General features: G+C 42.4%; 1 protein-coding gene and 1 pseudogene across 1 annotated transcript; one reads left to right on the top strand and one right to left on the bottom strand.

Annotated features, from left to right (window-relative positions):
- Positions 1-528: 528 nt before the first annotated feature.
- ALS2CR12 (amyotrophic lateral sclerosis 2 chromosome region 12) lies at positions 529-25,007 on the top strand. Its single transcript, XM_006921353.2, has 14 exons — positions 529-641; positions 1,140-1,214; positions 7,032-7,080; positions 8,613-8,746; positions 10,504-10,597; positions 12,288-12,349; positions 13,184-13,281; positions 14,325-14,377; positions 16,253-16,352; positions 17,610-17,713; positions 20,535-20,597; positions 23,260-23,349; positions 23,468-23,577; positions 24,260-25,007. Exons 1-14 carry the CDS (start codon positions 529-531, stop codon positions 24,384-24,386), a joined length of 1,272 nt encoding a protein of 423 aa, XP_006921415.1. The 3' UTR covers positions 24,387-25,007.
- On the bottom strand, positions 15,838-15,956 carry LOC112470398 (annotated as a pseudogene).
- Positions 25,008-25,144: the final 137 nt, after the last annotated feature.

Below are 25,144 nucleotides of genomic sequence, written 5' to 3'. Positions count from 1 at the left end.
CTGCTGTAGGGATTTCTTTTCACTTCAATGAGCACTAGTGTGACCTAAGGGAAAAGTAGGGGCTTTGGAGTCAGTAGGCTTGTGCTTGTTCCCAATTCTGCAACTTGCTATCTCCGTGACTTCTCTGAGCCTCAGTATCTTCATCTATAACATTAGGATGACATAACCAATGTCACCCCAGTAAATTTAATAAAAAATAAAAATAAATAAAATTAGGATAAGGATAACTAATCGCTCATTGTGCCCCTGGCTCACAGGAAGCACTCAGTTATAGCAAACATTAAATTGCTTTCACGTCAAGCCTACTGGGTGACAAGGGGTGAGGTGCTATTTTATAGTCAAGACCATTTACCAAATCAACAGCTTTCAGACTCTACCATCCATGCTTTGGGCCTTTCCTGAGTCCTTCTCAATTTGTCTCTAAGTGTTGTCACTTTGACTCTGAATGGTGTTAACTCTCTGCTGTTGTTTTCCCATTCAGCAAGGGCTTCCTGACCTAGCAGCCAAGACTGTCTCGGACTTCCTGCCATGTACCCCAACCCTCTCATGTACTGTACCTGCTGGGACCCCTGGAACTTGGGTCCACGGAAACTAATCAAGACCACTCAGCCACCAAGAAAGAGCTTCACAGGGAAGCCCCAGTAAGGATTACCTGGATGGACCAGGGCCTGGGGGCTTGGGTTCCAAAACAGGCAATTTAGTAGTAAAATCCCAAGAGGGCCAGAAAGCCTAGCTTTGCACAGCTCTCACCGGCCAGCCTCTTGGCTGCACGTTGCTCTTGCCGGTCCTGCCACGGCTTAGTGTCATCTTAAATGAGGAGTTCTCAGAGTTAGTGCAACGGGGAAAGCGAAGCCTTCAACCAAAGGGCCTATGGAAACTGCCCCCTTCAGGTGGGACCAGGAGCTTTGGAAACTGGGGAACAAGCTGTGCTGTCAACCCAGGGACTCCCCAGGATGGTGAACGAGTGCCAAGGCATTTGGTCTGAGTTGGCCAAAAACCACCCTGGTTTTAAAGATTCCAGTTGTCAGCCCACATATTTCAATTTGGGGTCACCGTGGGGATCTACCTAATTTGGAAATACTAAAACAGGTTTCTGAATTTCTAATTTCCTCTTTTTGTTATTTATTTTTTACTTTCAGGCTAACTCCTCTTCCTCCAGCTTCAAAAAAACAAAATTTTGTCCAACCAACAACAAAACCAGTTGTCTCCCCAAAGTAAGTATTTTTGTGTCCATGGGGCAGGAATGGTTTGAGGTATGTGAATAAAACAATCTCCCTCACAGCCTTGGCCTTCACAGCCTTACCTGACCTGAACTAACTGCTGCCAGGAATGTCAGAGAATTGCCAGAACCCACCTTGATTACCCCCAAACCTCAGACCCTACATGTAGATTCTGTGGCCCTCTGCACCCACAGCATTCAGTCACTACAAATGAGCTAAGGTTTCCTGCACTAAGGGGCACAATGCTTGATGCCTGTCAGAGGGGAAGAGCCTCTTGTTGGTGATATCTCATCGTTTACTGATTACTTTCCTGGGTCTAAGATGTTCTGTAAATTGCAGCTCTATTTTTACTTACAAATTTAAATTTTTATTCCTATTTTATAAGCTTAGTTTTACGTCTTTGAGTGAGTCTTTGTATTCCATTTATTTATTTATTTGGAAAATATTTATTGAGTACCTATTTTTGCTAGGCACTGTTTCAGGTGTGGGCAAGAGCAGTGAACTCAACAAAGTCTCCACTCTCCTGGAGCTTAGCGTTGTTATTTCATACAGGGAGACCAGGGGAAGCCCCTGTGGAAAGAGGGCAGCAGGAGCCACACTGACATCTGGGGCAAGCACACCTGGCAGAAGGAACGGCAAGTGCAAAGGCTGTGTGTGAGAACTTGCTCGGCACATCTGGCCTTTTTCAGGATAGCAGAGGTTAATGTGGCGGGAAGGGAGGAAGTGAAGAGAGAGAGGTGGAGATGAGCTAAGAGAAGTAATAAAAATGATGAATGTGGTTGGCAGAACAATGGTCCCCCAGAGATGTCCACGTCACGATCCCTAGAAACTGTGACCATGTTGTGTTACTTGCCAAGAGGAAATTAAGATTGCAGAAGGAATTATGTTTGCTAATCAGATGACCTTGAGATAATCAGATTCTTCTGGATTATCTAGCTGGGTCCAATGTAAACATAAAGGTCCTTATAAATGAAAGAGGAAGTCAGAGTGTCAGAGAAGGAGATGTAACAATAGAAGCAGAGATCAGAGTGAAGCAGTTATTGGCTTTGAAAACGAAGGAAAAGGCCACTAGGAACGGGGCAGCTTCTAGAAGCCGGAAAAGACAAAGGAACAGATTTTCCCTAGAGCCTCTAGGAGGAAGACAGCCATGCCAACACCTCAGCTCCAGCCCAGTGAGATCCACTGCAGACTTTGACCTATAAAACTATGACATAATAAATTGGTGTTATTTTAAGCCACTAAGCTTGTAGTAACTCATTACAGCAGCAACAGAAAACGTACACCGAAGTTTGCTGGCTACCGTAAGGACTTTGGTTTTTACTCTGAAAGGGATGGTGTATTAGCTGCGAAGGCTGCCATAACAACGACCACCACAACAAAAGATTGAGTGGCTAAAGCAACAGAAATTTATTTTCTCACAGTTCTGGAGTCTCGAAGTCCAAGATCGAGGTGCTGGCAGGTTGGTTTCCTCTTACGACTCTCTCCTGGTTTGCAGATGACCCGCTTGCTGCCTCTTCACGTGGTCTTTCCTTTGTGCATGCACAACCCTGGAGGCTCTCTGTGTGTCCTTGTCTCTCTTATGACAACACCAGTGAGATTGGATTAGGACCCACATGAATGGCCTCATTTTATCTTAATCACCTCTTTAAATGCCTTCTATCTCCAATATAGTCATATTCTGAGATACCAGGGGTTAGGGCTTCCACATATGAATAGAGGGAAGGGGACACAACTTAGCCCATAACAGCTGTGAAGCCATCAGGTGAATCTGAGAAGAGTGACATGATCCAACTTGCATTTTGAAAAGACTAATCTGGCGACTGCATTGAGAAATAAATGAGTGTAATGGCCAAGGGCAGAAGTCTTGGGAGAAGCCAAAGGAGACCAGACAAGATCCAAGCAAGAAATGATGGTAATTGAACCTGGTAGAAACAGCAAAGGTGGTGAGAAGTGGTCACATTCTGGATATATTCTGAAGTAGAAACCCATAGGATCTGCTAATGGGATGGTTATAAAATAAGAGGGGAGGGGGAAGAGGGGTGACTTCAAGATTTTTGGCTAAGCAATAGAAAGGGCGGAGTCACCATTTTCTCAGATTGGGGAAGGCCGAGGGGCGTACGTATGTGTAGGGGACTGAGCTCAGGCAGTTCAAGGTGCCTCTTAATATCCAAGTGGCAATGTCAGGTAAGTAGTTGGATAAGCAAGTCTGAGAGGTCAGGGCTACGGATGCACATTTGAGAGTCATCAGCATATACACGGTACTTAGAGCCCTGCAGCCAAGTGAGATCTCCAAGGTGAGAAATGGAGCTAGAGGTGGGAAGAGGTGGGAGAGCTGAGCCCCAGAGCACTCCAGTGTCGAGAGGTGGGAGAGACTAGGAGGATCCAAAAAGGAGACTGAGAGGGAGCTGCCCGTGAGGCAGATGAATCATCCACCTGGTGTCCTGGGAGCAAAATGACAAATACTCCAAGAAGGAGGATCTCGTTATCTGTGTTAAAAACTGCCGGTGAGTCAGTTAAGATGAGGGCCGAGCAGTACTGTTGGATTCAGTAGCCCGCAGATCAGAGACAATGAAGGGAATTGTTTCAATAGAGTGGTGGTAGCACAGCCTGGTCATGACAGGGATCCACTGACTGGCTGTATGAGTGAAATGGGTCCTCACTGCCTGCCTTCTGTGTGCTGGCCCCTGCTGGCATGATCACACCTGTGGATCTTCTCTAACCTCCGCATTAATAGGTGAGCTCAAGTCCGCAGTCACCCAGTGCCTCTTGCTGGGAGCGACCTCACTAACACCCACAGCTCCAGTCTGCTCACTACCATGAGCCCCTGACAACACTGTCCTCCTCTGGCTTTGTAATATAGTGAGACACTTTGTGTGTACTTTTTAAATTCTCTATCAAAGACCTTGAGGCAGATGAATCATCTACCTGGTGTCGTGGGAGCAAAATGACAAATACTCCAAGAAGGAGGATCTCGTTATCTGTGTTAAAAACTGCCGGTGAGTCAGTTAAGATGAGGGCCGAGCAGTACTGTTGGATTCAGTAGCCCGCAGATCAGAGACAATGAAGGGAATTGTTTCAATAGAGTGGTGGTAGCACAGCCTGGTCATGACAGGGATCCACTGACTGGCTGTATGAGTGAAATGGGTCCTCACTGCCTGCCTTCTGTGTGCTGGCCCCTGCTGGCATGATCACACCTGTGGATCTTCTCTAACCTCCGCATTAATAGGTGAGCTCAAGTCCGCAGTCACCCAGTGCCTCTTGCTGGGAGCGACCTCACTAACACCCACAGCTCCAGTCTGATCACTACCATGAGCCCCTGACAACACTGTCCTCCTCTGGCTTTGTAATATAGTGAGACACTTTGTGTGTACTTTTTAAATTCTCTATCAAAGACCTTGAGGCAGATGAATCATCTACCTGGTGTCGTGGGAGCAAAATGACAAATACTCCAAGAAGGAGGATCTCGTTATCTGTGTTAAAAACTGCCGGTGAGTCAGTTAAGATGAGGGCCGAGCAGTACTGCTGGATTCAGTAGCCCGCAGCTCGGGCTACTGTATTTATGACTTTGTATTTGTATTTATGACTTTCCAGTAACACTCTTCAAGGCAAATTCTTCCCTGAAACAAGCCATCCTCTAAAACCAGTTCGAAGCAGACACACTTGGTTGTCAGCTGGCCTCCAGGCCCTGTCCAGGCGGTGCTGAGCAGGGCTGGGAAGTGAAGCAGCCGGGTGCAGGAGGGCCAGCTACTCCTGGTAGCAGCTGACACAACCTCCAAATAGGACCTGTTCATCAGTCAGCTTCTTACTTGGGCCTCAGGCCTCAAACACACAATCTCAACTGTGCATTATGTCTTTTTTGTGTGAATCCTATAATGTTCTTGCAAACAGAGAGAGTGATTTTTGTGTTAAAACTTTTCAATTCTTCAATATAAATTATAACATGATTGTTGTAATCCTGTTTTGACAATTCTTAGGGGTTGGGTTTTGTTTGCTTGTTTGTTTTAATATATCAGGAACCTTGAGAAATGTCAATAGCTAGAAGGAACTCTCAACCTGAGAGACACAGTGGGCAAATCGCTTTATCTGCAGTTCTCTATGGCATTTACCTCTTCTTCATCTCCTATTTTCAGTATTTATGTGTCTCTTTTTCTCTCTTCTTAAATAAAAATATCTCATTCGTTTCTCTTGGTACGGAGCCCTGTGGTCTGCATACATTAACCACTCATTGAACGTGAAGTACTTCAATTGGTGTCAACAAAGTGTCAAAATTTGCTCAATGTGATCAGAGTGATCTGAGTATCAGGTTGACAAGGACAAAAAGAGGAAAGAGAGTCATTCTGGATTGACCTCACCTTTTACTTTTCATGAGACACACACAGTTATCTGACAAAATGAGTATCTCTGTAGTCACACTTTGACCTTTCTGACAGTTCTAAAGTTAATGCGATGCTGTGGAAGGTCTCTGTCCGCCTAAGGAGAACAACCAAGAGCAAAAAAGACGTAAGCTCAAATCCATGGTCAGCTTTTTAAAGAGATCCAGGCCACCCAGTGGTTCCCCCACAAGGCTTTCCTAAATTCAGTGGAAGCAAACCAAATTAGCATTGCGGACAGTTAAAGGGGAACGTATAGTTGATATGAGTCGAGTTGCATTTTAAATGGTTCTAAATCTTTTAAATTACCTGTGGGTCCCATTGTATTATCTGTGTATAATATACACTCGTGCCCACTTTTTAAAACACAGAATCATTTTTCTGTTTGTTTGTTTTATTTTGCCAGTGAAAGCTAAAATCAAAGGTTGGTAGCATCTAAGATAGCCCAAACCTTGGACTGGTTTTCTCAAGAGAGTTCTCGGTGCCTATCTGGAGGCCCCCTCTAGGGGTGGGAAACGTAGGGTCAAAACTAGACGGATGGTTATTAACCAAGATGGAACTGCTTCCACTAGGAAAAGTCCTTCCAACCCCACTGCGCACACCCAAAGTCACCCATGGACTCTGGACCTGTCCCACCCCGGTAACCAACTCCGCCACCCTTAATGGTGTTGTGGGTGTTTTGGTCATGGGGAAATGGAACTTCTGCAACATGTTTTGTTTGTCTCTCTCCACAGCGTTTGCCTGATGGCGTGTGCACATGTGTGAGTGGACACTGAGGCCAAGGGGAGAGGCCCTAAGCCTGCCTACTCTTGTCAGCACATCAAAAGCTAGTTGCTCTTATTCTAATCTTTCACCTTCTCAGTGACCTCCCTTACAAATACTCTTTTGATATGTGGGTACCTGATATTATGCTCATGTTTCTTGTCTGCGGAAACAAACATTTATTATGATCAGGGTTAGCACCAGATCTCAAATTAGGAACACTTTGCTTATCCCGAATTCACTTAACTGGCAATTTCGGGGTCCCGGAACACCAATTTCTCGTGCAAATGAGAAGAAAGGTGGTTGTGCAGACAGCATACTTGCCACCCAAAGATGTGTGCATTTAAGATTATGCACCATGCTCACCGGAGAGCCCTGTGAGGCTTCACACCAAGTCTCTTGGTTTTGTTTCAGAAATGGGTCTACTATTCGGTTAGTGACTAGTAGATTTTCCACTTTTTTACTACCTGCCATTTTATCACAATCTTTATACCAGTGATCCCTGGACCATTAAATATTCCCTATTTCCTGAAGTAGCATATTTTGAGAACTGAAAGAGGTCTCTGAGGTCATCCTAGGAACGTCACTTCTCACAAATGAGTGGTGGGGTCAGGACGCAGCTCCTAAGCTTGGAACATCTTACTCTCCGGTGGCTTCTGAGCACGACTTTTTCTTGCAGAGTGAAAATCCAGTTAGGAAAACAAGAGGAGAGCAATCAATTACCTTATGTGAGTAAAAGTGGGAAGAGGGTGCACGGACTAACAGTTATTGAGTACCTACTGTGTGCAGGCATGGGCCTTTTATACCTACTTTTACTTCGTTGAATCTTTGCAATGGTCCTGTGAGGATGTGCTGGAATTACTGCATATAGTTTATGGCTGCTAAGTGGCAGGATCAAGACTTGAATTCGACTCAGCCAGATCCCAGAGAGGGCATTTAATTATCTCTCTACTCTTTTGTGTAGGGTGAGGAGAGTGCTCAGGGAAACCAGATGGTGACAATCAGTCCGGGCCAGGGGACAGCTCATGCCTAGGTGCAGAAAACCCTCTGTCACACTTGTGAACCCACAAATATTGGGCGAGGGACTATCAGGAAACCTGAGGGATTAGGGGACAGGGTGTGCTGGAGAAAGAGATGGGGACCGAACCTAGAAGGACCTTGACATCTGCCTAGGAGTTTGGGCCTAATCTTTTTGATGTCTGGGAGCCTTTATGAGTCTAACACAGGAATGAGACAAGGTAAGATTTATATTTTAGGAAAAAAAAAAAAAACCTCTAGTGGGATATAATTGATGCTTTTTACTACTTTCTGCTTTTATCTATTTTCCTTTCTCCCTCACCCCCTTGAAAAAGGATCATGGGCAGGAAAAAAATTAAACAAAAATGTCATAGCCCTTCAGGTGAGGAGAACGATGAACTTAGGGGAGTCGGGCTGAGGGGAGAGAGGCCAGCTGGGAAGATATCTCAGGAGCCAGAGAGACAGATGGTAGTGGCCTCGAGCTACGCAGGGACAGGGGTGTGAGTGGAGAGGATGAGGTTGGGATATAATTAGGAGATAACGATGGCAGGACTTACGGTCCTTCAGGGGTGTCCTGTACAACTTTAGAAGGTACAATCGTATCTCGATCTCTGATAGCTGGTAGCCCTGCCCAGATTTCTGACTGGGCATCTAGTGGGGCATGGAGAAGGAACTGACTACAATGGTTATTGTTTGTTTGTTTGTTGCAATTGTGCTAGGCATTTTCTCAGATGTTACTTTGTTTTTTCTTGACAAAATCCTTTTGAGGAAGAGTTATTATCCTTATTTTCTGATGAGGAGACTGAGGCACAGAGATGTTGAGTAACTATGGTTGGTGGCAGAGCCAGGATTTAAACTCAGGCCTGTTCAATTCCAAAACCTGAACAATTTCCACAATGCTCTCTGCCTTCTGGCTTCTGGCCATGATGGAGAATGCAGAGGAGCAGTAGGGCTGGGGCCAGGGTGTGGAGTGGGTGTCAACAGTTAGGTTTTGTAAATATTGAGCTCGAAAGTCCTGTGGAGACATCCAGGAGCCAGTTGGGTCTTGCAATTGAATCTCAGGAGAGAAACGTGGGCCCGAGATATGAGGGTGAGTGGTAACTGGGGGAGGGCACAGGACGGACTTGGACCCTGGACTCGCATCTCATGTCTCTGCTTTTAGAAGTAAGTAGGGCACAGTTGAAGATTCGGAGGAATCTCAGCACTCCGAGTCTGCAATATTACCTTCTACCTTGATGTCTAGGAAGTGATCAATGTGTCACCTGGCTATCGCCTCATTCGAAATAGGGAGCAGATTTCCGTTACCTTGGGAGATGAGATGTTTAATAGGAAGAAGCATTTGAAATCAGAGATGATGGACAAAATCAAAATTCCCAGGTAATGTCTTTGGATCAACATCCAGCTCCTCAGACTTATCCCTGCCTGGCTAAGCCTGGACAAACCCCTAATGTCCACTCCCAGCCCACAGGGTCCCTGTTCTGGAGGTGCTGCTGGTCACTTCATGCCTCGGCCCTGAGCTTGCTCCTCTCCACACCCTCTCTTTACTCCAATCCCATCTAGTTAGGATAAAGGTCAAGTCAGGTGGCTGATCCGGAAAATGAATGGGTATAGCATAATTTGTCCTAAAGGAGAACAATTGTTCCTAGAGGTAATGAACAGATGAACTATTCATAAAATAGTCCAAATTTGGAGAGTGAGAACTAAGAGGAAAGTCAGGGTTTCTGGGAGATCCAATTATGCATCTCTTTTTCATTATGTCCAAAGGCACCACTCAGTTCCTGCCTCTGGAAGATGCAATGTGGAAGATTCTGACCTGACTCCATCCCAGTTAGACGCACTGTCATCCTTTCTGTCATTTAAGTTCCACCCACTCTCTATCCTCCAGTGCCATATAAGGGCAGTCCCCACATCCTTTTCATTCTACCTCCTAAATCTCTCATTCCTATCTTCTCCTTCCCCCATCTGTTACTTCCTACCTGAACTATTGAAAAGCCTCCCTAATGAGTGTCTTTTCCTTGGCCTTCAAATTGCTGTGAAAGTTATTTTTCCAAAATAAATCTAAATGACCAACAATAACAACAGAACACACACACACATCACCTACCTATTTGTAAGTGTATAGAAAAGATACAATCACACTGTTAGCAGTGGTTTCATTTGGGAAGGGATTCAGACTGGAGATGAAGCTGAGGAACACAGAAGCCCACTGCGGAGTGAGGCTATGTGTGGAGTTGCCCGGGGAAACCAGACTCCAGTCCTGTCTTTCCTCCAGTGAGAACACTCAGGCCCTGTTTTCTTTGCCCTGCTCGTCTACGGCCCTTTGCAGGAAGAGATAGGCCATGCACCCGGAGTCAAGCCAGTACCCTCAACCACCTCTTGGCCTCATAAGAAAGTTATCACCAGTAGTGGCATAATAAAACAGAATAGCCCATGTTTGTTTTATTCCCTGGTGAAGCTATGAGTGTTGCTTATACCGAAGATCATGTTCTAAAGATGAGGGTTCCCCATGGTTCAGCTTTCCCATTCCCTTTCTTCTTTCTCATATCTTGATACTTTATCCTCTTGTTGTCTCACCTTCTTGAATTGAGGCCCTCCTCTCTGCTTCACTGCACTGACTGCCACCCTGTCTGCTCCAGCTCAACCAAATAGACCCGAATAATCTTACAGGCATCATGGAGGCCCCAGACCCAGAAGCACAGAAAACCTTTATCAGTTCTGAAAGCCACTGTCTTAACTCTCCTCTTTGTCCAGTTGATCCATTTTTTGTCTGTCAGTATCAATCCTATTCCCCTACATTCTCCCTCCTGCATTTCAACTATCATTACCAAATCCAGGTCAGACTCTAATAGACATCTGACATATTTTTCTTTCCCTTCTCTTCAATAGGCCACCAAACCACCCCAGCTCACTTCTGGCTTGCTCACCTAAAAGCACCATGTCTGAGGCTCAACCACCCTACTGCCAAATTCCTTCTCCCAGACGACCCCTGTACCCCTCCTCCCTTACCCCTATGATGGTGGAGCAGGTGCAGAACATGGCCCCACTCTCCCCAGGCCAGAGTCAGTCATGTTCAGGGAGGGGTCTGATGGGCATGATGTAGAAGCTCTGTGAATGAAGAATTACTTATCCCGTAGGACTGATATCATTAATGACCTAGAAGAGCAGATATCAGAGCTGACAGTGATAATAGAGCAAATGAACAGAGATCACAAGTCTGCTGAAAAATTGGTGAGTGATCCTTGAGTTAGCCGACACCTCTATGGGTAGAGGAAAGACCAATATTTTCAGATCACCTGCTATGTGCCAGGCATGAGGCTAAGCACTTGACTCAGGGGAGCCACATTGTCCAGGCAACAGCATAGGACTGTGGTCACCCAAAGGTATTTCTCTGTCTCCATCCTCATTCATAATTATAAGAACTCAAGACCCTTTTCAAGTCCTAATTCAATTTCTGGGAGTTCTTGGAGTACCTCAGAGATGTTCTTGGACTCTCAGTTATATAATTCAATTGAACAATCATTTCAATGAAATGCCATTGTCTTCTCCACACTAGGAGGCACCAGCCACTTCCTGTAGGGTCTGCAGAGGCCTCTGTGGTGAGTTAAGCTTCAGAGGTTGCAGAGGCTCTTGCTTAGGGCACCAGTGCAGTCAGTGCTTCCGGTGTGGCTCAAAAGCTACCCAGAAGCCTCCAGTCCCTAATTCCTGTTGCTTTCGAAACTACCAAAGCCCGCACTTCAGATTCTGCTGATGTCAGTCACACTCTGTGTTTCCTGGGGATTTTGGCGATACCCCCTTTAGATTTTACCATTTGTTTTATCAAAGTCTTTCTTCCCCACCTCCAGCAGATGTGCTTTGTGGTCTGGGCCGGAGTGATAAACCAGAGCGATAATCAGAAGTATCCCACCCCCACACACATACACACACATACACACTCTTGCCTGTTGTAGTGAAACCCACTTGTGAAGGCTGAATTTCCAGCAGGCCCACCCTTCATCCTCTGACTCTCCCCGGACACTTCTGAATCCTATAGTGCACCAGCTTATAACTCAGACTGAGCCCTCCCCTGTACAATTGATTGTACTGTATTTATCTGAAAACTCTGCCAGGTTTGTGGTTTGCTTCTACAGAAAGGAAATTGAGGCTCACGAAGTTAAACAATTGGAGCAGAGTCACTTACCTCATCAGTGGTGTGTTATTGGGCAAAATGAACGTTTTCACTCAGTGAAACATCAGCCCTATGAAGACATATTTAGAGATTATTTCTATGGAGGGACCTCAGATCGTCATTTTTAAAATTCTCCCAACTGTGAACACCCCAAATTGTTGTGGAAGAGAGGAGTGCTGGTGCCACCATTTAGTCAGAGAGGGACAAGAACAAGCCCTGAACCCTTCTTTCAGCTGACAGAGGGTGCTGACCAGTTTGGAAGTGTCCACTGTTCCTGAGACACTGGCTGGAGAATCTGATGGGCTAGAATGGAGGGTGACCTGGAGCAAATCCTGCGTGCCAAACACAAGCATTCTGCCAATGAGGATTTATTAACATTGGATTTTAAGTTCATCGAAGGCAGGGTCTGAGTCTTAGGCCTCTTTGGCTCTTCCAGGCCAAGCCTTTTGCTCAAGAAATGATTGTTCAATTGAATTATATAACTGAGAGTCCAAAGGTCATGCTCTTACAAAGAGACTACAGTCCAGCAGAGGAGACCAGACCTGCTCACAAAACCAGGTAGTGACTGAGATGGTTTTCGTGTACAAATGATTACATACCAAACAACGTAGAGCAAGGCAAGAATTGTTCTTTACCCACAGTAATGATAGAGGGGCATGAGGAGTGGAGAATGGGAAGGCTTCTCAGAAATTGCAGATTGGACTGGAAGTCGGGTCTTCCATCCTGGGTTGCTAATGCTGGCCTCATTTCCAGCTCTCCGATGAAATGGATCTCCGCCGTGCTGAGATGCAGCAGAACTTTGAAAACAAGAACAGGTATGCTTTCTGGCACAAGCCCCCACTAAAGGCCCTAAGGTGCCCACATCCTTTCAAGATTTCATTTCACTGGAATTTCAGATGGTGCCAAATGGCATTGGGTGGCAAGGGATGAGGGAGATGAAACACATGTCTTTGGAGAGCAGGGTGGTTTGGTGGGGGCCACTAAAATATAGCACGAAGAAGATTATTCCTGGTTTCGCACTTTCTCATCTAGTTATTTCATTTCCGTGATAATCTCCCCTTTTGTCGATTACTGAGAAAAGCCATCTTTTGTTCTCTATGAGATTTCTGTAGTAGACAACAGTTGTTCTCAGCTCGGCCTGATCCTCCTCTGCCACTTCTGCTCTCTTCTCTACTCTCCCTGGCTGCTAGGTCAGGGCCTGGGTAAAACGAGAAGAAGCTATGAGAAGGGCAGGAGCCAGAACCACAAAGAGAACCAAGGGAAAGTGAAAGGAGGTGTGTCATCTGTGTGGGTGAGGAAACCCACAAAATCCCTTCCATGCTACCTGCTGGGCACCAGAGTAGCCTTATAAGCCTTGGGACAGAAGTCTTCCTAATTGGGTCAAAGACTAGATTTAAAAAAAAAAATTTTTTTTAATTCATTAATTGATCAACTTGTTTATTTTATAATAGACTTTATTTTTTGTAGAACAGTTTTAGGTTCACAGTAAAATAGAGCATAAAGTTCAGAGAATTCCCATATACCCCTTTACCCCACACTCACACAAATTCTGCCGTTATTGACATCTGCACCAACATGGTGCATTTCTTACAAATCGATGAACCTGTGCTGACACATTATTATCCTGGCCTTCTCCTGGGATCTTGCAGGGAGCTCAAAGAGGCTCATGCAGCAGAGCTCACTGAGTTGAAGAACAACTACAAAGCAGTCTTAGAGGCAGAGAAGTTGGCTTCTCAGGAAAAACTAGGTACGTTCAGAACCAAAAAAAATGACTATGGTGAAGAGGATGGAGGCTGACCATACAGGACTAGGACTGAGGGACTCTCACGGCCATGGATGGCCTCTGGCTAGACCTTAAAGGTGTCCTCCTATCGCTCAAGGAGAGGGAGGATTGAAAAAGAAACCGAAAAAATGGAAGCCATGTCTACTGACGTCCTTCCTACACCTAAAAGATAGGAGGTCCTGTGACCAAGCTTTGGGATCTGAGCAAGTCCCTTAATCTGGAGTCTCAGTTTCCTTATCTGGGAATTGAGCACAATAATACCTCCTTTTATCGGAATGATAAGAATGTAAAATCATTTTTTAAAATATATTTCGAAGTTCTACAAATTTAATACTATTCTAATTCAGCAAGTTTCCTCACCTCAAAATGATGGTGTTTCATTAAATTCTGACATACTATGATTTGTGCGGCCTTATAATCCATAAGGGTTGTGTTCGCCATTTATCTTATTGTTTATGCTGCCTTTGAGAAAAGCAAAGTGTGTCTTCTTCAGAATTCTGAGTTTACAGACTAACATCCACAGAGAGAAGGAGAAATTCTATAACCTTATTTTCTTTTGCTTTGCATTTTTTAAAGGATGATATTTAGACCTTGCTGATTTCTCAGGTTTTTAAAGAGAACGCATATTGTTTTCAAAATCAATGTTATTTAAAAAATAGAGAGGCAGGTGCATGCTACAAGGTTTTGCTCCTCTTCCAAAGATGCAGGTTTACCCTGGGGATTAGTTCTCAGATTTCATGTGCATTAGAATCACTGGGGAAGCATGTTATTGACGGATACTGGGCTTCTCCTATGAGAGCTTGATACAGTAGTTTTAGGGTAGGTCAGGCATCTGGGTTTCTAATAAACTTCCAGAATGATTTCTGAGGCATACCATGGTTTCACCACCTAGGGGATGAGTTTGAGGTGGGGAAGGTGTGCAGGACAACTCACATTTGGATTTCAAAATGTATATTTCAGAGCAATAATGTAATGTTGACCCTATTTTTTCCCCCCATTTTGTCCAGAGGAGATGGAAAAGGAATATAAGTATCTGAAGACTATGTTTTATATGTATCAGGTGAGATTCAGAGCTCCTTGGTGGATTATGACGCTAAGAGAAGCAGGGCTCATTCCCAGCTAATGATGCTGGGATGAATCTAGAGCTCTGGCCCGGAAAATAATTTCCTGAGATTCCCAATGTCCTTAGACTCAAGTGGCACTAACTGAACCCAGGGAAAAGAGTGAACCTGCGGACTGTGGTGGCTTTCATGAGTGACAAGTCAGTCACCCAGATACTAGAGAAACCCACTGAAAAATGTTCGTCATTACAAAAGTAACAGCTGCTCATTGTTTTTTAAAAAAGCAGAAAAACAAAAACCAACAAGAGCAACAAAAAGAAAGAACTATCACCACTGGAGGCAGCTGCTGTTAATGTCTATACTTTGTGACATCTTTGATTTAGTAGAGTGCTGAGTCAAAAGGAATAACGATTGCAAAAGCTTTTGATACATTTGGCCAAATGGCCATCCAGAAAGACTGTATCACTCTGTACTACTCCCACGAGCAGAACATGGGAGTGCTCTAGCTGTCTCAGAACACATCCCATTCATGTAATCGGCTAATGTTATGGAGGCCCAGGCACCCATAGGTAAGGCAGGATTTCTTACTAAGGAACTGAGAGAGTGGGAGATGGGGAGCAGACAGGGAAGGGCTGAGGCAGCACCCATTGGGGGCCAACTCATCCCGTTCGCCCAGGACTTTTAGATTTTAGCAATGAAAGTCTGAAATCCCAGGAAACAACTCAACTCAGTCCTAGGCAAACAAGGATAATTGATCACTCTATCAAAGGAGGAAACCAAGTTAAGCATCAGCACCGCCTCTAAAACTTGATTGACTATTCTCAATTTCAGTTTTGAGCTTGTACCCAAAATTCATTTTTTAAGATGCACCTTGATACAATCAGGAAAAACATCATAGAGTGGAGCCTAAGAGAAATGTCAGGTTGATGAGCAGGTAAGCTGCCCCAATTTCCTGTGTATGCATAGTATTTGCTTCCGTCTGGGCCTCTCCAGAGAGTTTGACCTCTATGGAAACTGAGCTGCCCACTAGTCATGAAACTGATGAAAGAGAACCTCTATTTAAACAGCTACAAACTATTACAAATGAGCTCTGATGCCCAGGCCAACTGTGAATTCTGCTGCTAACCTGAAAAGGAAGGGAGTAAGGATTCTGAGACCTTACGGCATCATCCGGGTCCTGGGCCTTCTCCCTTCTGTGGTCCCACCCTCATGAAGTCTGAGCCAACCATCAAGGGCTGGCATCAGATTAGGCTTATTTAACCTCAACCACAAAGGAAGTTACCTTTTTTTAAGGGAAATAGATACGCTCTGAAAAACATCCTATGATTTTCTAAGCGTTCAAATTAATTACTAAGCATTTCCCTTGTTTCTTTCTTTCTTTCCTTTTTTGTGTGAGGCAACCCTTGGTTCACCTCACAGATTACAAGGACCCTGTCATTTTACAATCCCTTATTTTTTAGGCCTACAGCACCTGGTCTTCTTAGGTGGTCTCCCATCCAAGTACTAACCAGGCCCGACCCTGCTTAGCTTCCGAGATCAGACGGGATCGGGCTTGCTCAGGGTAGCATGGCCGAGGTCCCTTGTTTCTTTGTATGCTATTGATGAGTGTGAGTCATGATTCAGAGGGAGCTGGCACGCGAACCCTACTTGTCTTTAAAGAAATCCCAGTTCCCGTGGGCAAACACTGTGTAATGTCTAGCTTTTAGGGTTCTATAGCCCCTCTGGGGGGCTGAGCTGGAATTTACATCCAAATAAAAGCCCCTCAGCAAGGGTCTCAGGTGAATGAAGCTGCGAAGCGCCCAGTGCTGTGCTTTGGGCCAGTGTACAGCCTACTTCCAGACCCTTCTCTTCATGGTGCTTTTGTGCCTTCACAGGACAGCATTTATGATGAAATGGAAGATAAATGGTCAAGGAAGAAGGCAGAATGGGAGAAGGATGAGCAACTGGAGCGAGAAAAGATCTTGCTACAGCAAAGTGAGTGCAGAAACTTCTGACTTCTTGATGACGAGTACACCAAAGGACTGCCATTAAGCTTGGTCTCAACTCAAGGAGACTAAGGGTGATGAGCCGCGTGGCTGGTGCCTGGATGGAAGGCGCCTGGAGTTTTCAAGAACGTGACAATAAGAATGGAGGCTTCTATGAAGCTCAGCCATCTGAGGTTCTAAGCCTGCACCTTCCAACACTCACTGGTTCCAAGTTTGGCCATCATGGGCTGGAACAAGCTTGAGGATGTCTATAGGAATGTAGTCTTGTTATCTTCATAAATAGAAAAAGGAGAGAGGAATTTGTGGAAACTCTGCTCCTTCGTCTAGAAAGCTAGTTAAAGTGAGTGGAGCCTCTGCAAACCTGTTCCACATCCTATCCCAACCCAATTCATGTCAGATTTCATTGATTTTAACAAATGACTCGTTTAAATGTAGCTATTTGAGGGAAAGTTAATCCTTGAGGCCATTCCTGCCTGGTGGGGACACTGGACTGCTAGAAGGTAGCATGAAGACCCTGAGGGGAAGGCCAGGGAATGGAAAGAGGTGCTGCTCCTATTTGAGGCTTTACTTAGAATACTGGTATAGCGTAGCCCAGGTCCTCTTCCAGGCTCCTAGCTACTTACACTATACTTGTGCCATGTCGTCAAAGTCTAAGTTAAGATGTTACAACCAGTTTTGGAAGACCAGAATTTAGCTGCTCAGAGTCTAGACTCTGCGAGCCCAGGAGTTGCCTCTTTATCCATCCCCAGCACCACAATGCTGAAGAAATTTGGGTTAGGCCCTCATACCTCCTTCCTCCTGCTTAGTATTGTTTCCCCTGCCCCTGTCCCCCAAAATATTTAAGCCTTCTTCTATCCCAGGGCTAACTACAGAATAAATTTTATTGCTGGAAAAGTCGAGTTAGTCAAGAGCTATATTTTTAGACAGGATATTCAAGAAAGCATAGTGGTTACTTCAGCAGAGGGAATAAACAAAACAATAAGCAACAGATCCAAAATAAACTACACAAAAAGAACCAGAGACATTAGAGGTAAGTCCCATAGGGCTGATGTGATCGCGAGCTACCACCGTGTTGACCTCACTCTCAAGCATCTCCAGGTGCGCATCAGATGCTGCACACCAGGCTGAAAGGACCTTGAGTGTGACCCAGTCTGGACTTTCTATTATCTTCAGATAATCTGGTTTTCTCTCTACATCTGTTTCTCCCACATTCACATAGATATGTGATTTTCTCTCACCTTCTCAGAACGTAAAATGACAAAGAAGTTTGAGCTAGAGTCAGAAGAAGAAAAGAAGAAAATAAATGACTCCTACAGTGCTATCTTTGAGAACTTCAATCGAGAGAAAGAGGTAACTCAGCCAAAAGCACATCTGGTTCCCAAGTGTGCTTCTGTCGTTAGATGAGCTTTTGTCTTTCTGGGCATAGTTCCCCTTTCCCAGCTTCCCCTGGAAATATGTGCAAGTAGCCTCATGATCTTGCTGTCCTTAATCTGAGAGTCTTACCACAGGGCTATTGGAATGAAAATTGTAATTACTAGGAAGCAATAGAATGCAAAGCACATACAGAAGCTGAAATTCCCTATTTTGCCAAAATCCCAGTCTCTGAATGTCCTTCTCATCCTTGACTATAACTGAAGAGAAAGGGTATTGTTGAAAATTAAACTAAACAGTTTGGTGATGTACAACTCTTTGTAAATAAGAGTAGCTACCCAAAAGTTAGAGGTGGTGAGGGTTAGCTACTCATTAGTTACTCCTCCATGACCTTGACACTGATACCAGGTTATAATAAAAGCAGATCTCAGACCAAATTCTACCAAACATATGGACATTTACTAAACAAACATGCATTAGCCAGCAGGTCCAAGCAGTAATACTATCAGTTCTCTGAGCTTTTGGGTGCATACAAGATTCATCAGAGGTACATGCAATGGCTTCTGTAACCACTGTAGTCGGTATCTGGCAACCAGAGATCCACCCAAGCCGGACACAGGACCATTTGGGGGTGAAGTCTTAGACCTCATCCAGTGCACAAGCTATAAATTTTGTTAGATTCTTGTATCCATTTTATGCAAAGTGGAAAGTGACTCTAAAATATTTTAGATATCTTGAATATTCTGTTTTTAAGAGCCTATTTCTAACCATCATGTTAATTGAAAAGCCACTAATTTCACCAATAAAATCCCACTTATGGCATTCACTATACTACTGAACAAAACGATAATGAGGAGATGGGGCATACTCCGCAGTATGTCTAGTGCTTATGGGGCCTAGATTGCTTAGATGTCTGAATAAGTAGCAGTTTCTCTAATAAGAGAAATTTGATTATCTGCACGCATACCTTTCTCTTCTAGTAACACTGACTGTAAATCTATAAATGGGTTCTCTCTCTCTTTCTCATATAATTTACACTTATAAAAATGCACAGATATTAAATGTACCATGATGAATTTTGACAAATGTATATATCCATGTAACCAATACCCAAATCAAGATCTGGAACATTTCATCAACCCAGAAAGCACTCTTGTGCTCCTTTCCAGTTAAGCCCCATCTCCTTCAAAACTTGCCCCAAGACAACCATTCTTTTGAACCCTACTACCATAGATTAGTTTTATTTTTAAACTTCATATAAATGGAATTATATAGTGTATGCTCTTTTCCCTCAACATAATGTCTATGAAACTTATCCATTCATTGTTGATACCGGTAATTTCTTCCTTCTTATTGCTCAGTAGTATTCCTTTGTAGGAATACCACACAAATGTGTTTATCATTTTCCTGTTTTGGAGATTTGGGTTGTTTCCATTTTGGGGGCCTTTATGAATCAATCTTCTATAAACAGCCTGTACAAGTATTTTTGTGGACATATGTTTTCATTTCTTTTGGGTATATACCTAGGAATACTATTATTGGGATCTAGGGTAGGTACAGGTTTAACTTTATAAGAAATCACTAAGCTGTTTTCCACAGTGTTGTACCATTTTACTCTTGCATCTTATATGAGAATTCCAGTTGCTCCATATCATTGACAATAGTTAGTATTGCCAGTCTTTTAACTTTGACCATTCCAATGAGTATGAAGTGGTATTTCATTATGGTTTTAGTTTCCTTGGTGACTAATTATGTTGGGTAATTTTTGATATGCTTATTGGACAATATATATGTCTTCTTTTGTGAAGTGTCCATTCAAATCTCTTGCCATTTAAAAAAACCTTGGGTTGTTTATCTTTTTATTATTGATATGTAGGAGTACTTTTTATACTATGGATACAAGTTCTTTGTCAGATACATGTGTTCCAAATTCTGTCTCCTGTGGTTTACCTTTTCATTTTGTTCATAATATCTTTTGAGGTGCAGAAGTTTTTAATTTTGATGAATGTCAAACTATCAATTTTTTCCTTTTATGGTTACAGCTTTTTGTGTCTTCTCTATGAAATTGTTGCCTAATCCAAGGACATGAAGATATTCTATTTTTTAAAAAGCTTTGTAATTTTGGCTTTCGTAATTCTATAACCCATTTTGATTAATTTTTGTGTGTGAGTAAAGTAGAGGTCAGAGGTCTTTTTTTTTTCCATATAGATATCCAACTGTTACAGAATGATTTGTTTAAAAAAACTTTTCTTTCTCCATTGAATTGTCTTGGTGTCTTTGTTGTATTTGGGGGAGGGTGGTGGGTGGACTCGCCAATCTGTTCTGTTCAACTATTTGTCTATAATTAGGACAACACATTATCTTAATTGCTGTGGCTTGAAATCATGGAATAAAAATCTCCTAACTTTGCTCTTGTTTTTTAAGATTATTTTGGCTCTTCTACATCCTTTCTATTTCTATATAAATTTTAGAATTATCTTGTCAAGAAAGCCTGATGGTATTTTGACTGGAATTGCGCTAAATACAAATTCTTTCTTTGGGGAATTGGATATTTAACAGTATTAAATCTGTATTCTAACAAGAAAAGCCTTTGATGCAAATATAACTTCTTTTAATATTTGAACATGAGTGAGATTTTCATTATTTAATTTTAGTATGTTATGTCATTTATTTTCAATGTGCTTTGTGAAACCAATATCTAAACTTTGGCAAATATTATATTTCTGAATCCTATTCTGCCTTTCTTAGTTTTTCTGCCAGAACCCCAGTGCTGACCTTTTCCAAATAAAATTATTTTTAGGAGCTCTTAAAACAACATGAAAAGGACACCTTGCAATTAGAGGAGCTAAAAAAGACCAAAGAGGTAAGCTTTTTCATTTTTCCTATGGAATTAGCATCTTACAAATACATCAGCAAAATTATATACTCTTAATAAAATGGAACCTATGATAATTTTCCCAAAACCAGTAAAAAATGGAAGACTTATTGCTCAATAATAAGTCAAAAAGGATTTTAGAACTATCTGTAAAATGAAGCCATTGTTATCTTTTTATAGCCAGATTTAAACAAATATATGAGCAATATACTGTGCGATCTTCGATATTAGATGCCTTCCATTTCCAGTAAGGCTCAAACAACAAGAGTCTTGAGTAGCAAAATGCCAGATTCTTCCCTTTAATGTCTGAAAAGTACAATACTGCCCCGCTGGGAACTCCGACTCCAAGCCCCTCCTTAAAACTCTGAGTATACCACACCCCACAGCCTCCTGAATGGACTTTTCTTCTGGGACTCCATGTGGGAGATACCACAAGGGAAACTCTTCAGACTGCCAAAGTACCTTGTGGTTCTTCTTTCACTGAGAGTTTAATTTGAATCTAGAACGGACATGTTTGGGTAATGATTAGTCATTGTGAAAACATGGAATGATATCTTAGAGCACAGGCAAGGCTTCAGGATTGTTGAGCAAACAGACTGCAATGTCCTACGAAGTAAGGGAATGGATTTTGGAGCAAGGTAGATCCAGTGTATTATTATAACTGCTTTAACGAGCTTGTCTACTAATTTTATCATTTGTGTCATTTATGAGTCTATTTCTATTAATTAATTTTGCTCCTCACTTATACTCATATTTTCTTCCTTGTTTACATGCTTGGTAATTTTTTAATTGGATGTCAGCCATTACCTTGTTGGGTGCCGAATATTTTTGTTCCCTTTAAATATTTTTGAGTTTTGTTTTGGGATTCAATTAAGTTACTTGGAAATAGTTTGGTCTTTTTGAGCCTGGCTTTTGAGCTTTGATAGGCAGCAGTCTTTAGTCTAGGGCTAATTTTTCCCCACTATTGAGATGACACCCTTTTCAGTAGTCTACCTCAATACCATGTGCATTAGAAGGGTTTTTCTACTCTGGCTGGTGGGAATATAAACTATTCCCAGTCCTGTGTTGGCCCTGAGGATTGTTCTACCTACTCCATGCTACTGGTCCTTTCCCCAAAACCTCATCTCCTTCCATTTCTCCCCCTCCATCACGCTACTCCAGGGGCATTGAATGTCTTGTTATTTCTTTAACAGGCTAGGATGCTCCCACTTTGGGGTCTTTGCACTTGATTTTTCTCTTCCTGGAAAGCTCTTTGCCTAATAACCACATGGCTAACTTCCCTACCTCCTTCCAGTCTTGACTCAAATGCTACCTTCTCAGGGAACCACTCTATTTAAAGGCTCAAGAACCTGCCTGACACTTCTTTTTCCCTATTTTATTTTTCTACAAAGACTTATAACTATCTAACCTGATAAACTCAGTGAAGGCAGGGATTTTTGTCGGGTTTTTTTTTTTTTTTTTTACCACTAATCCCATTTCTAGAACAGTGCCTGGCACATCACAGACATTTCAGCAAATAGCGATTGATTTTTTGAATGAATAAATAAATGCAAAATGACCTGATACAGTGCTTTGTGCAATGCAGTTGCAGTAAGTGATGGTACCGCTGTAGTTATATATCATGGGAGAACACTCATTACATGGGAAGAGCTCTGAGGATGTGTAGGAGTTAAATGAGGCTGATACTTGAAAGCAGAGACCCATCTGGTTCATTTTTATAGTCTTTCCAGCATGTACCTAAAGTAGATCTCACACTTATCCCTTCCCTATACTTATACTACATCCTCCACCTGCATTCTTTGGTTTTTGATGATTTATTATTATTATTATTATTATTTTTACATCTCCTTTATTAAAATGTATCCCCATAAGAATAGGAAATATACGTCTTTTTCATTATAATATTCCTGATGCCTAATATAATAGGAGATTTTCTTTCTAATTAACAGACTATTTTTTAGAGCAGTGTTAGGTCCATGAAAAAATTAAGCAGAAAGTAGAGATTTCCCATATACTCCCCCTACCCACACACACAATTTCCTCTATTATTAACATCTTGTACTAGTGTGGTACATTTGTTAGAGTTGACAAACTAACATTAATACCTCATTTTAAACTAAAGTCCATAGTTTACATTAGGGTTGACTCTTTGTGTTGTACATTCTATAGATTTTGTCAAATGTATCATGCTACATATTCACCATTGCAATATTATACAGAATAGTGCCTCTGCTCTAAAAATCCTCTGTTCTCCACCTATACATTCCTCACTTCCCCTCTCAACCCCTGGCAACCACTGATCTTTTTACCGTCTCTATAGTTTTACCTTTTACAGAATGTCAGATTGTTGGCATCCATAGTAGATATTTAACAAATACCTTTTTAATGAATAATGATTGGTAGCTGTTGTGACAACCTGTGTGAGTTCTGGTGAGGGCTGGATCTGAGGCAGTGACAGTGAAGCTACAGAGGAGGATATAGATGGGCAAGATACAGAAGAGAGGGAGAATTAATAGGACATAGTGACTGAATGGTACAGGAGAAGGAATAGTTAAAGTTGATGCTAAACATTCCAGTCCAGGTACCCTGAAAAAGAGAATAAATGGGTAGACATAGTTATCATGTCCCAAAACAATATCTCCTTACACAGGTCATAGAAGAAGAGTTGCATGCACAAGCTGTTATCCTAGAATCACTTAACACAACCCTCTACCAAACCCAGATGGAACTCCAGAGAGAGGTGAGTCCTGGCTGGAGTGGGGATGGGAGTTGTGGGGAAAACCCTAGGTCTCTGTGCAGCTCAGTCATATAGTTTCTGGTTTGGGAAAGATAGCTATTAAAATTTACATGTCTTTCAGAAAACTATGGTGGGAAATCTGGAGAAAATGCTCCAGACCAAGATTGCCGAATCTGAAGAGAAGTTTAAATACACCATACAGCTCCTGACAGAAGAAAATATACATCTGAGGTGTGAATGATTGATTACTGCCCACAGAAGCATGGCTGAGTTATCTTTAGGAAGGGGGAGAGATTTGGGGTGAGGAGTAGGTAAAAATGAACCCATGTATTCCCTAATGAAGTTAAGGCACAGACACTTTCAGGAAGGAGATATTCACTCTGAGTCTGGCTACAGAATTTACCTTCTAAAGTCAGACAGCTCATTTGAAATGGTGCTGGGAATGTGTTTGGACTCCTTTCCCTCATCTACATCTTAGTTTTTATACAAAAGGACACATGAGATTTATTCAGTTTTGTGACTAAGGATTATTTTTAAATCTATCTCCCCTGAGAATTTAGGGATTTAGGTGTTAGTGGTTTACCTTTAGATGCGGCTGCATTTGGTTCCTATGGAAATCAACTTAAGGTCAAAAATTATACTACTACCTGAAGATGCATCTTAAATCATTGAAATAAACTTTAGTTAATACTTTAATAAAGGTAAGTTATTCATAGTGTTGATTTATTAGAAAATTCCTCTTATGGGCATTTGGTTACCCAAATATCGTATCTCACTAAATTCAAAACCATTGCAAGTAATGAATAAGACTACCCTCAATGAAGTAATAAAACCACATTTCTCTTTCCCCAGATATCCTACACCCCTTTCTACCCTTTGAGTCTATAGTGATACATCTTCTCTTTCTTTATAGACAAAAGATAATTGCCAAAAATGAAGAAATTTATGAAGAACGATCTGGAAGATCGACCTCTATTACTATTTATGAGGATGATTATGACACTTTAGAAGATAGTAGCAACAAAAGACAAGAATTATGAGCGAAAAAGTTGTTCTCTACCATCTCTATAATCCTAGAGAACTCCCGTGATGTTTTCTTGAGAGACGCATATGATGAGTTTGGTTCTTGGGCTGCCTTGATTTTACTTTTGTCTTTTCACAATTTGCTTTCTTCCAAGTGGTTGGGAATGTTTGAATTCCCAATTACATAGATTTTCAAGACTCTTTATTGAAAAGTGATTTTCTCTCTACCTGGAGCTGAGCTTTCTCTGGGCTTTATACTATTTTCTCTTCCACCTTTTCATATTTCATTATGAAGACACTGATCTGAAAAACTTATTAAATATTGACTATATTTTGGGGTGTACCTTTTGTCTCCCTTGGGCGTTTAGCTAGGAAGCAAGATAATTTATTGATTTGATCCAAAATCCTTTCTTTCTTACATGAGTCTCCACTTTCCTACTTCTCAGTCATAGCCTCTAACCCATGATTTGGGAAGAGTTTCTGAGGATTCTTGCCACCTTCTCAAAACCATTGCCAGAATTCAAATGCCCACAGGGCAAGCAACATAAATAAATGAAGAGGGCTGGACATAAAGAAGAACAATCCCACAAGCACAGTGATAAATGGTAATTGACTGCAGCTTCAGTGGAGGGGATTGGGCAGGGTGGTATAGGGGACTGAGGGTAAGGGGTAGGGATTAGGAGGACCCATTCCATTGTGGCTATACAGGAGCATGGAGTCAATGTGGTCAAATATTCTGATTTTTCAGAAGAAGCTATTCTGAATTTTAAATATG

The sequence above is a fragment of the Pteropus alecto genome, unplaced genomic scaffold (assembly GCF_000325575.1).
Source record: "Pteropus alecto unplaced genomic scaffold, ASM32557v1 scaffold3, whole genome shotgun sequence".
Lineage (NCBI taxonomy): Eukaryota > Metazoa > Chordata > Mammalia > Chiroptera > Pteropodidae > Pteropus > Pteropus alecto.
This window is presented reverse-complemented; position numbering and strand designations above follow the sequence as displayed.

What these genes read in the sequence shown, in the direction of transcription:
- ALS2CR12 (XM_006921353.2), top strand. Translation starts at nt 529, where the DNA reads ATGTACCCCAACCCTCTCATGTACTGTACCTGCTGGGACCCCTGGAAC. An exon ending in GACAAAATCAAAATTCCCAG is followed by an intron (nt 8,747 to 10,503) that starts GTAATGTCTTTG and finishes CTTATCCCGTAG; the next exon opens with GACTGATATCATTAATGACC. An exon ending in AACTTTGAAAACAAGAACAG is followed by an intron (nt 12,350 to 13,183) that starts GTATGCTTTCTG and finishes GGGATCTTGCAG; the next exon opens with GGAGCTCAAAGAGGCTCATG.